A 19070-nucleotide genomic window follows, 5' to 3' on the forward strand; every position below is an offset into this window, starting at 1 on the left:
TTTGCAGCAATTAGAGCTCAACAAGGACTTACAGACTCCCTAGAACAGAAAAATGCCTGGAATTGGGGTACCCACCCTCAAATGTCCCTTCCTCCAGGGGTGCCCAGCAAAAGACGTATTTACACAGCAAAGTCTTGCATAGCTCTGTCGACAGCATGAAGAAGAATATTTTCCACATGAAATATTTAGCCAGTTCTTTGGCAGCTTGATTTTTAATGAGGAAACACTTATTCCATAAAGGCAAAACATAAAGTGATTTAACTGAAATTTTCAGGAAGACACATTTTATCTAAAGATGAAAATTGTAAACTTGTAAAGCAAAACAGTGTACGTTATCTATCACAGACAGAGAATTAAATGAGCCAGGGGGACAAAAGTATATATATATACATATATTTTTAGAACAAAACCAGGACTTTCCATCTGGAACTAAAACAAATATAAAAATCTCAGGATTTTTAATGCAGGCTGGAAATACTGGTTTGAAGACAGTTCAAAGCTGTAGCTTTGATTTGAGGCTATCTCACAATCACTGTGAGTAAGTGGACAAAAACAGCAAAACTCAAGATCACCGGGGAAAGCTGACCATACCTATTTGTAAAATAAATCTATCTGGAAATGCCTACATATCTTTTTGCAAACAATTTTTTTCCCCTTTGTACACTGACATGTCTGTGAGAGAAATATAGATTCTTCTAGGATGCAATAATATTCATAATAGGACATGTGAGAAGATGCCATGACTGACTTAGCAGGAGGTATTCACTATACATTCTTGGTCTTGCAGGGTAAAGGAATTATAACAACACAGGACATAACTTCTCTGTCTCTTTTCCCCAGGACTGTCTTCAAGTAGAATCAGACAACTGGGAGAGACAGAGGAGACTTGTACTTTTCAGTGTGTGCGTTATGTTTAATTGCTGAAGGCCTGAAGCATTTTAAAAGGTTTGCCAATAAAATCCCTGTTTAGGTAACCCCAATCTCCTCAGATCTCTTGTTACAGGCAGCCTTCTGCTCTTAACATCTGGGCAGGCAAAGCCTCCAATTACACTGCTGCATTTGGTAGCTTACCAGACCTAGATAAGGCTCCCTGGTATATCCATTTCCCTTGGTGAGTGCTTATCCCTGGCTAGTCCGATGATACACAGCCTTCATGTCACAGCAAGGCACATAATCATGTGGCACACACAGCGTGTGTGCACACTCACAGTAAATCCAAAGCTTTCCATGACCTTTCCTCTTCTGTGGATGGACTTACATCTGTCACAGCTACACTTTGTAATTGATGGGGAAGGGGAAGGGAAAGGGAGAGAGCAGCCCAAGATCACGGCCAGGAGCAGGATCACAACACTTGAGCTCTCTTCCTTTGCTTGCAGCCTGATCCTCGCTGGCATCTTTGGGGAAGAAGGCAGGAGGCTGCTGAGCTGGCTATGGACCAGATGGCAGGCACCTGCCAGCTTCTCCCAAAGGCCCTGGGGAGCAGAGCCTGGCATGCACACTGCAAATCATCAAAACTCCAAATCAAGACATGGGGTTCCATCCAAAATACAGATCTACTATCAGTCAAATAGTTCCACAGCAAAATTTCTCCCAAATTGAGGGAGATGTACCCCCAATTATGTCTCAGATTGAATAATATTTAAGAAAACCAGGTCTCAGCACATTGTCTCCTCTGTACTGAGATGAAATTATGACTGTTTTCTTCCAAGCTTTGCTATCTAAATGCAAATTACCACAAACTTCTCACAGTTCAGTCTCCAGAGTTTGTCAAGTTGAATACTTAACACCATTTCTTCTTGATACACCCAAATTTTGTATTGTACTAGGTTGAAATTTCTTTCCTAAATAACTCTCAGAATTCATGCAGACATTTGTCTCTTGCTTTTTCCTTCATTTTCATTTTTAGTTCCTCCTCTGCAGCCAAGTTTGTGTCTTTAAAAGCTTCTTAGAAATTGGTGAGGATTTAATATTTTCATGTTAAAAGTCTGTCAGTGAAATTGCTGAGATTCTGTAGCAACGTAGACCAATTTCCCAGCTTTTTTAAAAGGCCACAGATAATCATTGCCCTCTGTTTTTTTTTCCCGGTCCATCTGGCAGCTAATTTGCAGGCATGAGCAAAAACATCTTTTCTGTTCTCTGCACTTCTTACTTTTCCTTCACTTTTGCATCCAGTTCTGTGACAATGAACAAGGGCAGATCAGCTACAGAAATTTCTCTTAAAGTTTTTATTTTAACCTTCAAGTCTCATATTTGTCACTTTAGGTTTATGTGCCAAAGATATGAGAAAGCAAAAGCCAGCAGTTTGTCAAAGCACAGTCTCTAGGGACATGAGTTCTGTTTCAGCTGTCACCATGTCACCATATATACCTATTGATGTGACTTCTAATGTGCAGCAACAAATGGTAAACAATTCCTCTCTTGGAGTATACTTCTGCCTGTGTTGGTGTCAGTGCTTTTGATCAATAAACAAACCATTGAGGTATCTTACAGCAGGAATATTATTCCAACTGTTGCTCAGGAACGATGTGCTCCATGCACTGTTTTCTTGGTTTCAATGTTGTGTACGAGCTTTTTAATTTTAGTCTCTCTTCAAGCACCTTCCTACTGCTCACTGTTTATCCACATCTCCAGTTTTTCTGAAAAGGCTCACTGATTTCTATTGGTATAAGCTTTAATCAAAGCAATAGGTCACTACCTGTACCACTTCAAGCACGAATTTCAGTTCTTTCCATGGCACTGGCACCTAATGGAGCCATTTCTTTACATTAGATCCAGCACTCATGTCTTCTAATATAATTCCCTGGGTTCATAGAGTCCTTTTGAACTCACAGCCCCCGTATATTTTAGTTATGATGGTAGGTTTGCCAGGCTGCTCCAGAGTTCAAAAGTGGGGCTTAGAGTAACTTAACTGCTTCCCAGAATGTCCACAGCCTTACACACTTCTTTATTTTTGAATCTGTCTTCCACAAATGAAATCCAAACCAGTCATCTCCACCACTGCTACATGGAAGTGCCATCATCTGTCTTTCTTTGTGGAACTAGTGACTTTCTGCTCTTTATCCAAGCTGATGTAGATTATACTTCTAGTACCCTAGAAGTACTGCTGTGCTGGCAAATGATGCCCTTAAATCCATGCAGACCACAGTTTCCCGCATTGTTAGCATTAGGGATATGCTAACATCAACCCTAAGCACTGCTGTGCTTAGAGAAACCAGTGGTTTCTCTTTTCTCCTCACCTCTCCCCAGTTTCTGCTGTAAACTGATCCGTTTAGATGGTCCTTTTCTTCTGTGTTTGCTTGTGCCTAACACCAGAGCTCTTGACTCGACTTTCACTTTATTGAAAATGCAAATGCAGACAAGTCAGTGCTCTTGGCACTATATTTATAGATAGCTCCATTTCCTCAAAGTCCTGGTGTTAAAGGCACTGGGTGTGCACAAGAAAATCTATTCTTCTCTTTAGATGGTTTTTACACACTCTACCCACACAGGGATTTTCTTTTTCTAAAAAGTTTCAAGCAGATTTCAGGACTATTTTATAGACAGTTGATAGCACTTCATTGGAATAAACGTCCTTACTGTCAGATTAGCAGAATAGCATGATGCTAACTTTGTCATGAGGAATACGCAGTGGGGTTGCAACTACATGATCTTTAAGGTCCCTTCCAACCTAAACCATCCTATGATTTTATGAGTGGATTTTTCTTAGAATTCAGTTTACTCAGTCCTTGTGTCAATTCCCTAACTTAGGGTTTTCCCTGTGAATGTGCAAACCTTAACCTATTGTATTAGTAACACAAGCTGTACTTCACTAGTGTTCTTTCCTGTATTGTCTTCTATCTAAAATTCCCCACTTGTCACCTTTATTAAACCATTCTTCTTGACTTACACTCCCGCTGTATGCACTGGATGTTATGAATGTTTTAGCTTGCCTCTACAAAACACTGAAATCTATTTGTCTGAGACTCACATTCTGTGTGTCTTTTCTAATGCTTTTGCAGTGCCAGATTAAATCCTTGGCACAGGTTTTCTTATTGATGGTGTATGCAGATGAATAAAATTCTAAATTATAAATTAACACACAAATAAAAATCCAAGTTTTGAGAGGATTAAAAAATACTTGCAGATTCATAGGGAATATGGCAGCACTTTTTAGGTGGAAAGGATTATCAGCTTACGAAAGTTAGAACATTAGCAGACACCTGACAAGGCAATATTTTTAATACCACCTTTTGTTTGAAAAGGCTGGGTTATGTTATGTTACACAGTGATGTAAGACACACTGTGAATGTCACAGTCATCTAGGAAAAATAACAGGGCTATTCCCTTCACTGAATTTATTTCCCACGTAGGAAGGGTTCCCTTTCTGCCTTGCTGGTGCAGCACTTTTCACAGCTTTGCTGTAACGTCACATTCACTGTGACACCTTTCATCTGAAGATATCAAAGCAAGCCACAGACTCATGCTAATAACAGACCGCTCCTAGAATACTTATGAGGTAGAGAAATTATTACAACGTCAAATTTATTGATGAGAAAACCGAATCAGAATTTTATTAATGAGAAAACTGAATTAGCAATTTATTAAACTGAGTTAGAAATTGATTAGAGGTGACAGATGTCAGGCTCAACCCTCAAACACCTGGCTCCCAGCCCCACATAACGCAAGCACACTTCTCAACACCCTCCAATTCAACTCAGTGTTTGTGCCCATGAAACCAGCAGAAGCACAGGCTGATGAAGGTATTACTCCCATGTCCCAGTACAATTCATTACATTACACTCTACCCTTGTTACAACAAAGTGGTGCCATTAAAGCTCATCCTACAGAGTCCCACAGGAGTGGGTGACCAGAATGAAAGCAGCAGGGCACAGTTCACGAGCCACCAGCGAAGCACTTGACCCCAGCTTGCTTTCAGAAGTAAAAGCTTCATTTTAAATAAAACAAAAGCTTTTGCTTTGATAAATGCTGGCTGCCTCTAAAAGATATTCTGCTCTCAAATCTCCCTAGCTAAATGCCATCACAGCTGCAAGGGCCAACCACGTGTGTAGTCAGGCTGGGAATTATCCACATAAATAAAGAGCACAGTTTGAAACATTGACTTTTTCCTGATCAAAAGGGCCTGGGAGGCAACTGGACAGTTTGGATCAGGCAAAGGATAGGGCTTTTATTATTTTCAAGGAGCACCCTAGTGAATAGAGTAACCAATGCAGCCCTGGTGGCAGTGATATGTTCTAACACTCTCCTCATCCCACACAAATTACTTAAAAGTTTGGCTTAGGGTCTATTTAGTTTTGGGGGTTTTTCCAGTTTCCTTTTTAGTGAAGAACTTCTGTAGAGAAAATCTGAAATACAACCAATCCTTTCATTAGCCTTTTTAACAGCATTCCCTGTCTAAGCTGCCTCCCTCACACACCGAATAATAAATTGCAAATATCAGCAAAGAAGTCTTCTCACATCAAAAATGTCTTCATTTTACCTATATTAAGAAAGCATGTGCTTAAATGCTATTGAAGTATATTTTGTATTTTACTATGAATTTTCATATTAGTTTCCTTCTTGTATTCCAGTTTGAAGCACACAAAAAAAGGAACACAGAAAAATCCCTTTCTGTCCTGTATTTACCTACTTTCATTCACTAGTTATTTTCAACTAAATATGCTGAAATGATTTAACATGAAAAAATTAAAACCATGAAATGTTCACACTGTTTCACTTTATAAAGCTGTTCTTTTTAACTAAATCTAAAGGATTTAAGGATTTAAGCCACACAGTAAGCAAAATGTTCTTCAGAAAGAACTCTTTCTCCTTTAGCAGAAAACAATCTGACACAGAGGTATGTGACAGCTAAGCAATGTATTCCAAATAAATACATTCCAACAATATTATGAATTTTGCAGTTTGCTTTCATGCTAAACAGAAGTAGTGTGGCAATAACAGCAATGGCTTTGGTCTCACTTCTTACACAGCAATCCAACAGGGCAGAGTTCCACTTTGTTCTTCAATGGTTGTCTATCTTTTCATCTTATGACTACATATACAATAAAATACCTTTGTTAATGTCAGAACAACATGATGGAATGAAGATCTGCTATTTAGAACCAGAGAAGTTTTAGTCCTCCTATCGCAAATCTGTTTGGTTTCCAGAGTTGTGGTGTTTTGATTGTAATCAATTAGCAGAAGAAAACTTTATAAACCCAAAATACAATAGCATTGTAAGGTAGCATAAAATGATATTGAAACTGTAAAAAGTGTCTCCTCCTTCGGTGATATGTTTTGGGTTTCAAATATCAGGTAGAAATTACAAAGATATTATTTTCTGTAACTGATCTCATAGGATTACCTGTAAGAATTGCTACAAAATTAATATTTTGTAGCTGTTTCATCTGAATCCAAGCTATGAAACATTAACATCACTGCAGGCTTACCTGCTTTGTCTGCAAATGTAAATGAGTGGGTGTATAATAAATCTCCAACATGTTGCCAATTTTGGAAGGTGACAGAGCAATAACAGCCATTGGCTATACCAGAAATTTCTGGAATACCATCTGTGATATTATGACTAAAAGCTGATAGGGATCTAATTTCCTTGAAGCAAATAGTAAGATGCTCCTTTGACCTAGGCCGCAGTACTATCAATTCCTCTGCTGCATTCTCTGCCTTTTCTTGATAGTGGTAGGATTCTGGATCTTGTTAAAATACACAGTTTCAGATTACTAACTTCCAGTAAAGTATTAATTCATAAGGTCCTTCATTACTCAATTAAAAAAAAAATGCCCTCTATGAAGCACATTTTATGAACATATTTGTGCATCTATATTTTTTTAATTTTAAAAAGTTTATTTACCTTCTTTGTAAAGCTTATCCCTCCAAGACACCAGCTGGCAAGAGGTAGAGTAGTATATAAAACAACACTGAACTCTTCTCCTTTAACTGAGGTGATAAAAAGGGTAGTTACTGTGTCTGTGGTGTAAGGACGAGTGTTTTCTTGTTTATGAAATTTCTCTCTGTTTGAAGGATGTCTCTAACATGGATTCTCCTTATCTGAAGCCTGAAACTCATTGTTTGATGGGATAGGCCTGAATATGAAACCATCTGATGAAATTCATAGTCATATTTTGAAGACCCAGATCCATATTCTAAGGAGTTGAAAGTAATGTCTTTTCTTCAGAAACAACTCTTTCCTTTTCTCACTCTTCCATAGAATACCACTGTGGCCTATATATTCAGAGTCTAAAAGATGAGGTAGGAAGAGGAATTTAATTTTTTTTAAACATCACTATGCAATACTTGTAGATTAAATCATGGAAAAAAGCATTCCAGAAGAAGATTACAATCTGATGCAGATGGGAAAAGCAGTGCAGCTGGGCAGGGTGAGGAATGTTATCAGAAACGCCTATTTGTATCTCACAGTACAAAAGTAGAAACACGTTTTCTTTAAACACAGAAATCATAATTCCTTCTGAGATACAATAATGCTGGAAGGACAAGCTGCATTTGAGCAAATCAAGGCAAGATTTCCCCAGCAAAGTGTCCAGCCCTGAATGCCTGAGAGGTTAAAACACAAAACCTTTGGGAAGAGAAAGGACAAGAGAGACATAAGAACTTACACAAGCAAGGGAATGGACTAAAGTACAGTGCTCAATTAGAATTTGGTAATTCAAGGTAATAAAGACGACATCATATGATATGAAGGCAATAATTAAGATGAGGTATGATAGAACAGGAATTTGGGGAAAACAAGAAGAATACAAAGGGCTTTGCTTTGCCTGGTTGAACTTTGTGGAGTCACAAGACATCTGGTGTGATTTACTAACAGGCTGCTGAAGGCATTTGAATCTCAAAATGTCTCTTCCAAAACAATGAAGAGTGCTCAAAAGTTTCTAATTATGTATGAATGACTCTGATCTAGTTACAGATATTCGACTCAATATAAAGCTTCATAGACACTGACCTGCAAGACACCAGAACAGCAAATGGATGAGTGCACTGAGAAACTCTACAGGCAAGCACAACCTGTGAGTGCCACCCACAGCAAAAGACACTGTTTTAAAACTGGGTGTGTCAGGCTGATGACATGATTAGTTTATATGTACAAAGTATTGAAATATTGCAATATATCTTTCCCTGACATGTCCTTCAATACTTTCACACCAATATGGGATAATTAGCCACAGATCTTCAGCTGGCACATATTAACATTAATTCACACCAGCAGTGCTTGAAGACTGATTTCAGCTGTGTAATCTCCCACCCTGCTTACCACTTGCTGAAGAGCAGTGAGAGAGTGTCAGCTTCTCATACAGCCACAGTTTCTGTTTCTCTTCCAATTAAGTCCTTATGAGCATTTTAATATGCACTAGCACTTTTGATGGTGTTACACAGCATTCCCTCTGACATTGGCAAATGTCTCTCTCTACTCCGCCCATACTGATATAGAAGGGTAAGAATTAAACATAGTACACCATCTTGGCTATAAATCAAATCCAAATTTGCAATAGGTGGGACTGGAAGCCAGAAATACCTAGTTCCTTGTTCCCATCCACACAGCAGATCACACAGTCACCTCAGGGAAATTAAAGTTTCTATCTTAATACATTTAGTAAAGGCCAAATCTAGTCCTTTACACGATTGTAAGCATTTCGGGAAAAACAGTACTGATTTGCCATACTATGCAATATCTTTGTGCAAAATTCACAACTGCTAGCATTTCCCTTGGCTTTCAGTACCCAGTTTCTATGAGTATTCTTTTCTCCACATAAATATTGACTGTTCATGGCTGATTGTTTGGATCACAGCAGTACATTCTTGCTGCAGGATTTAGGCTGAAGTCTGTTTTGGGGGTGTGCATGCCTAGAACTTATAACAGAGGTTGGCCCTGGGAATAAACATACTTCTGAGCAGACAAAACCTTCCAGATTTTTTTTGGACTGGGAGCGTATTACATAAAATTGTGAGTTCATACCAAATCTACCTTCTATACCCACAAACTAGAAACAGTTTTAAAGCACTGAGAGAATGATATGGTCTGCTGAGTGCATGCAAGCTAAGAGGGCAGGTTTTGTTGCAGGCTGAACAAGCTAAAACCAGTTACCTCTCACCATCAGAGCCCTGATTTGCATGTCCTGAACAGGAGAAGCTTAGACGTCTCCTCATAAGGATTCTGAGGGCAGCTTAGAGTCAGGAGGAGAATTTGCTACTCCTTCTACTTTTATATCTCTCTAACTGATGTTATTTTTCAAAATAAAGGGGTGTAATTCATCATCATCAGAAACAGTGAAAAAAAAAGTAGACCCCTTTTAAAACATGATCTGCACATTTCTTCACTGGCCAACTAACATACCCTGGAGAAGTGCAGACCTTGTAGCCAAGGCCCACGGGAGATAAGCAGAGTCCTTGAAGGGGCAGAAACCTGGGAAGGTGGTACTGTTCCACTAGCCCTGATAAAGAGAACAGCAGGTGAATGAAGAGAATCAGTGGATAGACTGAAACCTGCTTGGTATGCGTTCACTGCTTTTACTATGTCAGTGGGCCTTTTACCCTGGGGAAAAAAAAAAAGCCCAAACTACAGTTTTAGCATAAGATGAAGAAAACTACACAGTTGTAATAATGAGTAAAATTCAAGGTAGATTTGCTTGAGACATGTTGTCACCATAAATTAGGGCAACACGTTACATCATGGGAATAGAGAAGTCAGACCAAAGAGACGAAACAGAAGAGTTTCCATTTTCAAGGACGTCTTTGTAGCCTTTTATGTTGAGAAAATTTCAGCAGCAGACTGCAATGTAGGTGAGGCAGGAGTGACTGGCCAGAGTGAGCTGTGGGCAGCTCAGGTAGTGGGGTTACCACAGGGGTGGATGAGGCCTTGCTACCCAGCATTGCAGGCAACAGGGTTGGGGTCCCACAGTCACTACCTGTGTGTAAAGGGATGTTACAGGAGATGAGAAATACCTGCTCAAGGAGCCATAGGAGATGAGGACTTCAAATGCCTGTTGGTACATATTGCTTATTCTTGCTTATTCTCTGGTGCCCTGTTAACCTGCTGCTGTCCTTTACTTCTTCTAATCAAGTACTGCTTTGTGAATCATTTGACTTGTTATTTATGAGTGGCATTGGGCAAAGTTTAGTATTTTGTGTGCTTTATGTAAGGAACCAAACTGGTGTTCATTAATGAGCACTAAACTGCTTCCATTACTGCCCAGCATCAATCTCAGCCATATGAGTACCAAAAAAAAAAAAAGAAAAAAAAAAGAAAAAAGGCAGCTCTATTAACAATAACCTTCTTCCTCAGAAGATCAACTATATTAATGTCAAAGAGATGGCATGGGTTTCCTTGGCTCTTTCAGTTTTCCTTGTTTCAGTATTTGCAAACTAGCCTGCTGAGTACTTGACGTGGGTATATTTATCCTTGAACACAACTGTTCAGCATTCATGAGCATTTTCCAGTCATGTGTCCATAGTACTGCTCAAAAACTCCTTGTTCATCTCAGTCAGCATTTGAAAACATTAACTAAAAATAAATTAGAATGCAATCTCCAATTAATGTAAACCCTATGTATAGCAAAAGCAATTATTTTACAGCATGTGACATTTATGTTTATCTTTCAGTTGATATTAGAGAAGTTTATACATTCACTATGATGAAAAAATTTTTATTTGTATCCTTGATAGTGAAATAAACATTTCTGATTATATGACCTAAGTAACCTACAGCTCTCATAAGCTAAGTATGAAGCAATACAGACTGATTCCACAGAAGCTGAGTAGTACTTTAATTAAAAGTTTGTTATATTGGTCTGGGTTCCTTTCTTGGGTAAATTCAGTGAATTCAGGGACACGTTTATATATAATGACAAATTTCTATCGAGAATGCTGTAAAACTCCTCCAGTACTTTTTCTCTGAAGAATCTTAATAATCACAAAAGGTTGTCATATTGTGATGAATAGATAAACACCTTTAAAATGCACATAATTATTAGTATTGCCTATTAACAACTAAATATGACAGAAGATATATTCAGTAAATATTCATTCTTACCACAAGACTGCTGTCCAGAGAAAGTCTTTTCCCAAATTCCCTTTTCTGTAGCTGTCTTTTTCTCTCCATAGCTGAGGTTATTTGTTTTCCTTCTGATCAACTTGAAATGTCAGTCTGTTTCCAGCATAACTGAAAAAATAAAAATTAAATGCACATTTCAATATTCTACTTAACAATTTCAGTCTTTCCTCATTAACTTTGTAATAACCCAGAAGCTAATGACTTTGTGTCTCTAGTAGGCTGTGTTCCAAAAACAAATTTTCTGTGCCAAAATTGTTAAACTCTCCAAACAGAAATATTACCAATGTGTTTGGGTTGCTTCTCAAAGAAAAAAAAAATAAATCTGCTACTACTGTCTTTATCAATGCACCCATGTTTTCATAGTCTCTTTTGAACTGGGCTGGAAGCTGGATTTGCAGAGCCAATGAACTACCTGGGGCCGGGGAGGGGGAGGGAAGCAGTTCGTTTCACATTAATTGCACTTCTCAGTAAGCCTTGCTTGTTGGCACATCTGTGCTGCTACTGTGATGTACAAATTTTGGACCTAATCCTGAAGAGTTCTAAAAGCTTTCAACTCCCATTATCCTTAATGAGAGACAAATGCCCTCAGCACTTTCCTTAAGTTTTTAAGGTCAAAGATTCTGCTGTGATAATCTGACAGTCCCACTGCCTGTAAAGAGCAGCCAGGGAATTCAGCCCACAAAGGTATCAAAAAGGAAATTAGTCCTTCCAGTTTCATAGGGTTTGGCAATTCCTGGCCAGTGGTTTCTACTAAAACCAAGCCACTGCTTATAAGTAAAAGCTACCATCTCTCTCTTTCCCTAAATGTTCTTGTTTGATATATCTATCTAAAGTTTTAGCTTGTATTTTAAGGTAATATTTATTGTTTGTGATTCAGGAACATGGGCAAAGTTAATGAATTTATTCAGGATCTACAGAAAATAGTAGAATAATAACAGAAGTCAGAATCTAGCCTAAATTAAGGCAGGCAGACATGCTCACACATAACCAAGTACAATTTGCTCCTGCATCTCATAATGACTGTATTTACTGTATCAGAGGGCAACACTCTGTATCTCTCAACTAGGCTAACTCACATTGACTGAAAAAAAACCAAAATTAGGCAAGAGTAAAATTGGTCTGCTTCTGATCCTTTTTGCTTATTCGGAACATTAGCTTGGGTCACACACAGGTGATGCACGAATACCACTGGGTTCGGCTGTAGGATAGCGCAGCTGGCATTCCCAAAAGAAGCCTTGCATGTGCCCTCCAGATACATTTGCATGCCTATGGATAGAGTTGACTTCTCTTGCACCTGTGAACGATCCCATCTGTCGCTGTGGGGATATCAAGCAGATAAAAACACCGCAACTCTTTCCTCGAGTTGACCCCAAATGCTTTGCCATGAGGGCACAAAGGAGCCTGAATGTGGGTCAAGCACAGGCTGCCTGCAAGGAGAGCAGGATGCCCCAGGCTCAGGCTCTGAAACCAGCTGGAATTCAGAGAGCTCCCAGAGTCATGCAAACTGGGATCAATATGGGCATCACACTGCGACTGCTCTTTTAAAATACTTCCCACGGGGAAACCGTAAGTGGTCCAGCTACCAAATCATCCAGTCATGAATTCAGCCTTCTATTGAACAGCACCTGGTGTCTCCTATGCTTCTTTTATACTTCTCATTTATACTTAAGCAAGACCAAAATTCAGGCCATTTTCTCCCAAACAGATAACAATTAGCCTCTCTATCCTTTCATCTAAAGAGCACATGCAGTGAGAACATGTACCCACAACGGTAGGAAAATCTCAGTTGTTGCACTGTGGTCATTCCTGCCTTATAGGTTTGTTCCAGGTTTACCTGTAAGCCCTTGTTAGCTTTTTTGTAGTTCCGATCCTAAAGCTGCACATGCTATTTAATTCAGCTAGTAAGGAATCTCAATGATTTGCTATCACATAATTCCCATTGTTTCTTGATTAGCTACCATGTCTCAAAAGAAACACAATAGATTTAAACAAACACAGCAGCAATTTATTACACTGTTTTTGTGATTGTGCCAGAAATTAGCAAAAGAAAGACCTTATGTAATCTCTGTATCATTCTTCTGTGCATGCATCATGCCTGGAGAGCAGGACTTACATCAAGGGAGCCTTTGTTGAGCACAGAACCACTTAGGAATGAGCAAGTGAGAACTGCAGTTGGAGCCAGTGATCCTCATAGAAAGTCAAGTATTTAGTATGAATAAGTACCTGAAGTTTCTGTCTGCAAGCATTTAATGGAACCACCCCAAATTCTAGTTTAGAAGTAAAAGGAGAAAGGATTAATATTAATTATTTCTATAGTTTATATGCCGCCTTGGGCACTTCAGGGAGTGGATTTACTGCAGCCATTCCTAGGACAGCACGTGGACCTACTCATGTACTGATGAAGCAACTTCAGACCTGCAGGCCCCACTTCTTCCCCCCATACCATGGGAGCTCATATCTCTGCACGTCACCATTAGCAGGCTGTCACAGATCTCTCCTGAAGAGTTAACCACCTAAGGCTAAACCCACTTAAAGTTTTGAATCACAGGCAATTATCAGACAAGATAATACAATACATCACCTGTACCGACATATGTTGGTGCCTCAAAGTACCCAACTCAGGAGGCCTTTAAAGAAAACTGATCATCAGAGTGAAGTACTTAAGAAAAATAGAACAAGTTTCCCTCTTGGAATGATTATTTTTGTGCATCGCACTGCTTGTCACAGAGAAAAAATTACCCTCACAGGTAAATCTCTCTTCCTCTGGGACCAACTAAAAGACTAACAACAACTCCAAATGGAGCTATCACATCCACTGGGAAGTTCAGCAGAGGAGAACAGCTCTCCAGATGGAAGAGCCTTGAAATGTAAAAAGCTCTTGGAATCAGTTTGCCCAATCATCAGAAATAGTATTTTTGTGTTACCAAGAGAACAAACTGTAGACATTTGTCTGCCTTCCCTGACCAATTTGTGTCAGTCTGTTTATAGCAGAGACCCCAGTGATCTGAACTCAGACCTTGACAGTCCCATTTAACTCAGCTGAACTGTGAACTATTGCAAACTCCCTTCTGATTTATCGTGTTTTCACCAATACTCCACTCACATATGTGCATTGCCAAATCTTTGGGGGCACATCTTCAAGTGCTGAGGAAATTTTTCTGCTGTAGGACTCTTTTCTAAGGGATTATAAAGTTCATCTGTGCTGAACATATGGGGGAAGACACTGAATTTAGAGGCACTCAGCGATTAAGCCTGTATCCTCAAGAAGTGTATGGGGATCAGTCCAAGAGAATGCAGGTCCCAGATGTTTGCTTATTGTCTTTTCAGATTTGTACTGAGCTTGGGAAAGAACGTTTTGTATGGACACAGAAAAAAACTCTCAGAGGGAGACCTAAGTGGGATCTTGCTTCAGTGTGATATTACCCTCACTGTTCATAAAGCCAGCAAGCCGGAGGCATCAACTTGATTATATATCCTAAAGTGCAGTATTTTTAGTACTCAGTACAAGAATGTTCATTACTTTAGGAGATGGCTCTAAAAGTATGCCCTGGAGGAATGGTGTGATTAACACAGAAAAGCACTCTAAAATCCATGCAAGAAATTTTTTGGATTATAATACCCTCTTCATTTCTAGTAGTAACAAAGGATGATTGATGTATATTGCTTTAGCTGATGAAAACGTACAACGTTATATTCCTTAGCATCCAAGATATTTTCAGACAGCTTAAAACTGCAGTTACATTTCAACAGAGCTGTGCCAACATATGCTAGCTGGTAACCAGCACACGGTATATATCTTTTTGGTAACTGGAAATGGACTGTATTTATTTTTCTTTCTCTTACAAATTTGTATAAATTTAACAGTTATGACACATAACAAAAATGTCAGCTCTGCAAACTAGTATCCTTTTTTTTGAATCCAGGATAGATATGATGCAGCCTCCCCACCTTCTGCTTTACACACCTTAATGCTGGCAGAAGGCAAAACACCCGTGGGGCAGCAAGGTATTCCCTCTCAGCATTCTGCTTGTCTTTCCCAGATGTTAACAAGAGGACAGGATTTGTGATGTGGACATCTAATTGTTGGATAACAGAATGAGGCCAAAATTATACAGTGATCACCTTTAAATGCGTTTTTCTACTCTGATAGTCCTACTTGTTTGACAGCCAGGCTTTGACTGAGAGGAAATAACCAGAACTAGTATTATCCCTCAGTAATGAAATGAGAAGGAAAATAATATCACTGGCATAGGTCAGGAAGCAGCGATGAGAAAGCAAAGATTGTCATCAATGCAAATGTTAGTTAGAATGAACAGGTGACCTAAAGGTGAAAGATTTTATATCTCATTACCGATCTGTGAAGTGATTCAGTTTCCTGAGAACCTAATTGAATTGAATTGAATCTGTCACTGTCTGGCTGTATTTCCTTTGCCAGCTCTGGCACTAACACCACTGTGCATATGCTTGCTTTTGTTGTGGTCTTTGACAGAAAAGTACAGTACAGTTTTTAGGGCCTTTCAGAACTGGAAGAAAAAAAGGATTCCAGAATTAAGGAGCTGATGTTTGTTCAACAGATCACAGTTAGGTTCAGCTCTATGAAATCACTATATTTATCTTGCCAGCCATGGGCCAGTCAAAAAATGGGCCAGGTTTGTACTAAGAAATTTGATTATTTCCCTTGTTTTGTTTTGGTTTTTTTTCCAAATGGTAGTGTTTTCAAACCATCAGAGCAGGAAAGAAGAAAACCGCATCTTCATAAAAGGTGAAAAAACCCTGCCTAGTCACTACAAGGCAGCCATTAAAACAGTTTCATTAACACATCCTTATCTCTTCCCATCAGGATATTTAGCCTGGTCATGACTTGAAATGACAAAGTGGAAAAATAATTCATAAATTCTCCTTTGAGTTGATGTTTCAAAACTCAACCCTCAGGGAAACAGAAAACTACAGCGACATGAACATTTCTGCAACCTGCAACTTAGCTAAATGCTTTTTGTTTTGCCCCAGTGTATTTCACAGCAGTGCCATGAGCAGGCCCTGCCTGCCTAATGCCCAATACTCCCAGGTATTTGCTTAGGCTGGTCAGCAGTTCATTAGCACTAATGTATGTGTCGTGCACTCACACCCACTGGATTAGGTTGCTATGTAGATAAGCAAGCTGCATTTTTGCAGAGAGGGAAGGAGAATGTGCCATGTGCCAGCATTAATGAGTTAATTAAATTAGAAAAATTCCAATGCAGGAAGCTAAAATGCTTAGATGAGTAGAATATTATGGGAATTATAAGACAGCAAACACAGCACTGCTGTGCCATTCTGCCTACATACCTAGATATTGAATGGCTTGGGAAAATTATATTAAAAAATATGCTAAGTCAGTCAGAAATATCTGGACAGAATAATATTCTTAATAATTGTTCTCTTTCTTCATTTTCCTGTGGGAAAATTAATTTTTATACACCTCAAATTTCTTACAATCTCTAAAACTCTCTGTTCCAAAGGATATTCACAGAATATGCTGAGTTCAAAGGGACCCACAAGGATCATCAAGTCCAACTCCTGGAACTGTACAGATATCACATAGAGTCAGCCATGCCATGCAAGTTATTTTGTGACCCAAAACACTCCCTAATCCAGTGGTCCTCTAGTTCTGACTGAAAACTGTCCAGTCGTCACAGATTCATATCATGGAATTATAAAATGGCTTGGGTTGGAAGGGACCTTAAGGATCACTTTGTTCCAATCCCCACACCATGTGCAGGGATGCCATTCACCAGACCAAGCTTCTCAAAGCCCCATCCAACCCCCTTCAACACTGTGCCAGGTATCCACAACTTACCTGGACAACCTGTTCCTGTGCCTCACCATCCTCTGAGTAAATAATTTCTTTCTAACATCTAACTTAAATCTCTCTTTTTTTAGTTTAAAACCATTCCCCCTTGTCCTACCACTATCTGCCTGACATGCACCAGGCCATGCACCAGTAGCCCCAAGGAAGTGTAGGAAGGGACAGAGCCAGGAACAAGGAACCTCCTCATCTTTTACCCTGCCTCGGCAGGAGGGTTGGACTTGATGATCACCAGAGGTCCCTTCCAATCCTAATAATTCTGTGATTCATTATGATTTTTAAAAAAGTACAATGGCACTGACACATGGCAGTCTACAAAGAAACTGTGGGTTGACTAATTTGAGAGCCAAACACTGCAGATCTCTCCTGTCCTTATCCCATCCTTCAAAACAGAATCAGTAGAGCATGTAGGACAATCTCATGCCATTTTTGACTGGGGATCACTTGGCAGCAAAGAATAGACCCTTAGTAGAATGTTCTAGAAACACAGCATTTAAAATAAAACAGCTATAAATTCCACCCTGCTTCAGACACTGTTTTCAAAATACATTTATGCTTTCTACATGCAAGATAATCTTCCATTTATTCAGCAAACTAAACAACCAGTAAAGCTTTCTATAGCACTGCTCCTAGGATTTAAACAAGTTAAGATTAAGGTCTTAAATCCAGCAAACCTATCAGTGTGCTCAGAATAATACCAGGAATTTCAATACATCAGAAAATAAAGAATATGGCATTAAAGATGTTATTACTACGACAGCTGTCAAGATGAATTGCACGAGAAGCATTTAAAAGATTTATATCTCAGTATCTCACCAGGTTAATTAAATGGATGCATGCATTCATTTAAGAGGATAAGGTGGGTTGCAGTGACATAAAATGAGAGGGCACAAGATTACGTTCTTTCAGCATTAACAAGAATGGGTTGAACCAATATAATTTCCGTATTCTGTAATAAGCATGATTCATCCATTGCCATTTTCAGCCCTCATTTTCTTTCTGGCAAAAAGAAGACTATGAACATTTATAGACTAACATAATCAAAGCTTTAACCTTTTCAGTGTTTTCTATTTGGATTGGCTGTCCCTTTTTATCATAGGATTTCAGGGCCATGCCTCAGGGAGGAGAAGAATCGCCAGTAAATTACACCAAAGAATGCTGGAAAGGTCAAAGGATTACCCTCCCCTGTTTGCTTTTATGGGACATACGAAGCATTCATATCACTCAATAAAATTATTGAGACAAAAATGATGAAAGATAAGCAGATAGAATGCATGAATCTGTTGTCAGGACAGCATGAAAAAAAGGATATATTACTGTGTTATCATCAATAAAAAACAGATTATGACAATGGTGGTTCTGTATCCTTAGCTCCTGCACTGAAATCAAATCCTTCAGAACACTGTAAGATCTGTAACCAAGAAAGAGATATCCAAGCAAGACTGTGGCTATTCAGGCTGAAGAAAACCGTAGACCCAAAGCTCCCATTTCTTGGATCAGGTTCCAATCACTCATTATTATATATTACTTATTACTATATATTATTATAAATTATGTGATATAGGTTATTATGTAGTAAATGTGGATTCCCTTAACCACTGAGCCTCTTTCAGCAATGTTCTGCTGTCTAAGCTGTGAACCTGCAAACATACTCTGAACACAGCAACAGCAGCAGCTGCCTCTGGGGGCTTCAACACACATTTGTCTCCCTTGGGAACCACAACCAAGCTTAGGTCAGAAACAGGCACTTCCAGGTACCTGCAGAAGCTGAACTCTAGGACCTGAGGAAATTTCACTGTTCCTATTCACAGATTTAAAGGGATATGTGGAGATTTTGAGGTTCAAAAACAAACGCCCCATTTATATCCCAATAAAAGACTCCTCTAGCATCAACTAGGTGCAACTTCTGTAATTTAGTACATCATTATTAGAGTTGGTTCTTTCTCATAGTAAAATGGCTGGCTGGTAGCAGAGATCCAACAAGAATTTAATCAAACACTTAATTACAAATCTTCATCAGAGGCAGTGGCATCCGATTCATCTGATATGTTCCAATATTCAGAAAAACACACGCAATTAAACCCAGCATCTGAGTCAGTCTGACAAACAACTAACTGGAGGAAAGAATTTAAAATACACAGACAAGTTTTCTACACTTTGCTCAGTTTG

At 39.0% G+C, this 19070-nt stretch overlaps 1 protein-coding gene across 5 annotated transcripts in view; it reads right to left on the reverse strand.

Annotated features, from left to right (window-relative positions):
* NCKAP5 (NCK associated protein 5) overlaps positions 1-19070 on the reverse strand; it is a 370644-nt gene that overhangs the window by 338883 nt on the left and 12691 nt on the right. For all 5 annotated transcript variants that reach the window (XM_051810233.1, XM_051810235.1, XM_051810236.1 and 2 more), the window contains exon 2: positions 11036-11164. In XM_051810233.1, coding sequence (XP_051666193.1) covers positions 11036-11104 — 69 coding nt within the window. In that variant the 5' untranslated portion in view covers positions 11105-11164. The remainder of the gene's footprint in view (positions 1-11035; positions 11165-19070) is intronic.

The sequence above is a fragment of the Manacus candei genome, unplaced genomic scaffold (genome assembly GCF_025592945.1).
Source record: "Manacus candei isolate 608988 ecotype Guabito, Panama unplaced genomic scaffold, ASM2559294v1 h1tg000077l, whole genome shotgun sequence".
Classification (NCBI taxonomy): Eukaryota; Metazoa; Chordata; class Aves; order Passeriformes; family Pipridae; genus Manacus; species Manacus candei.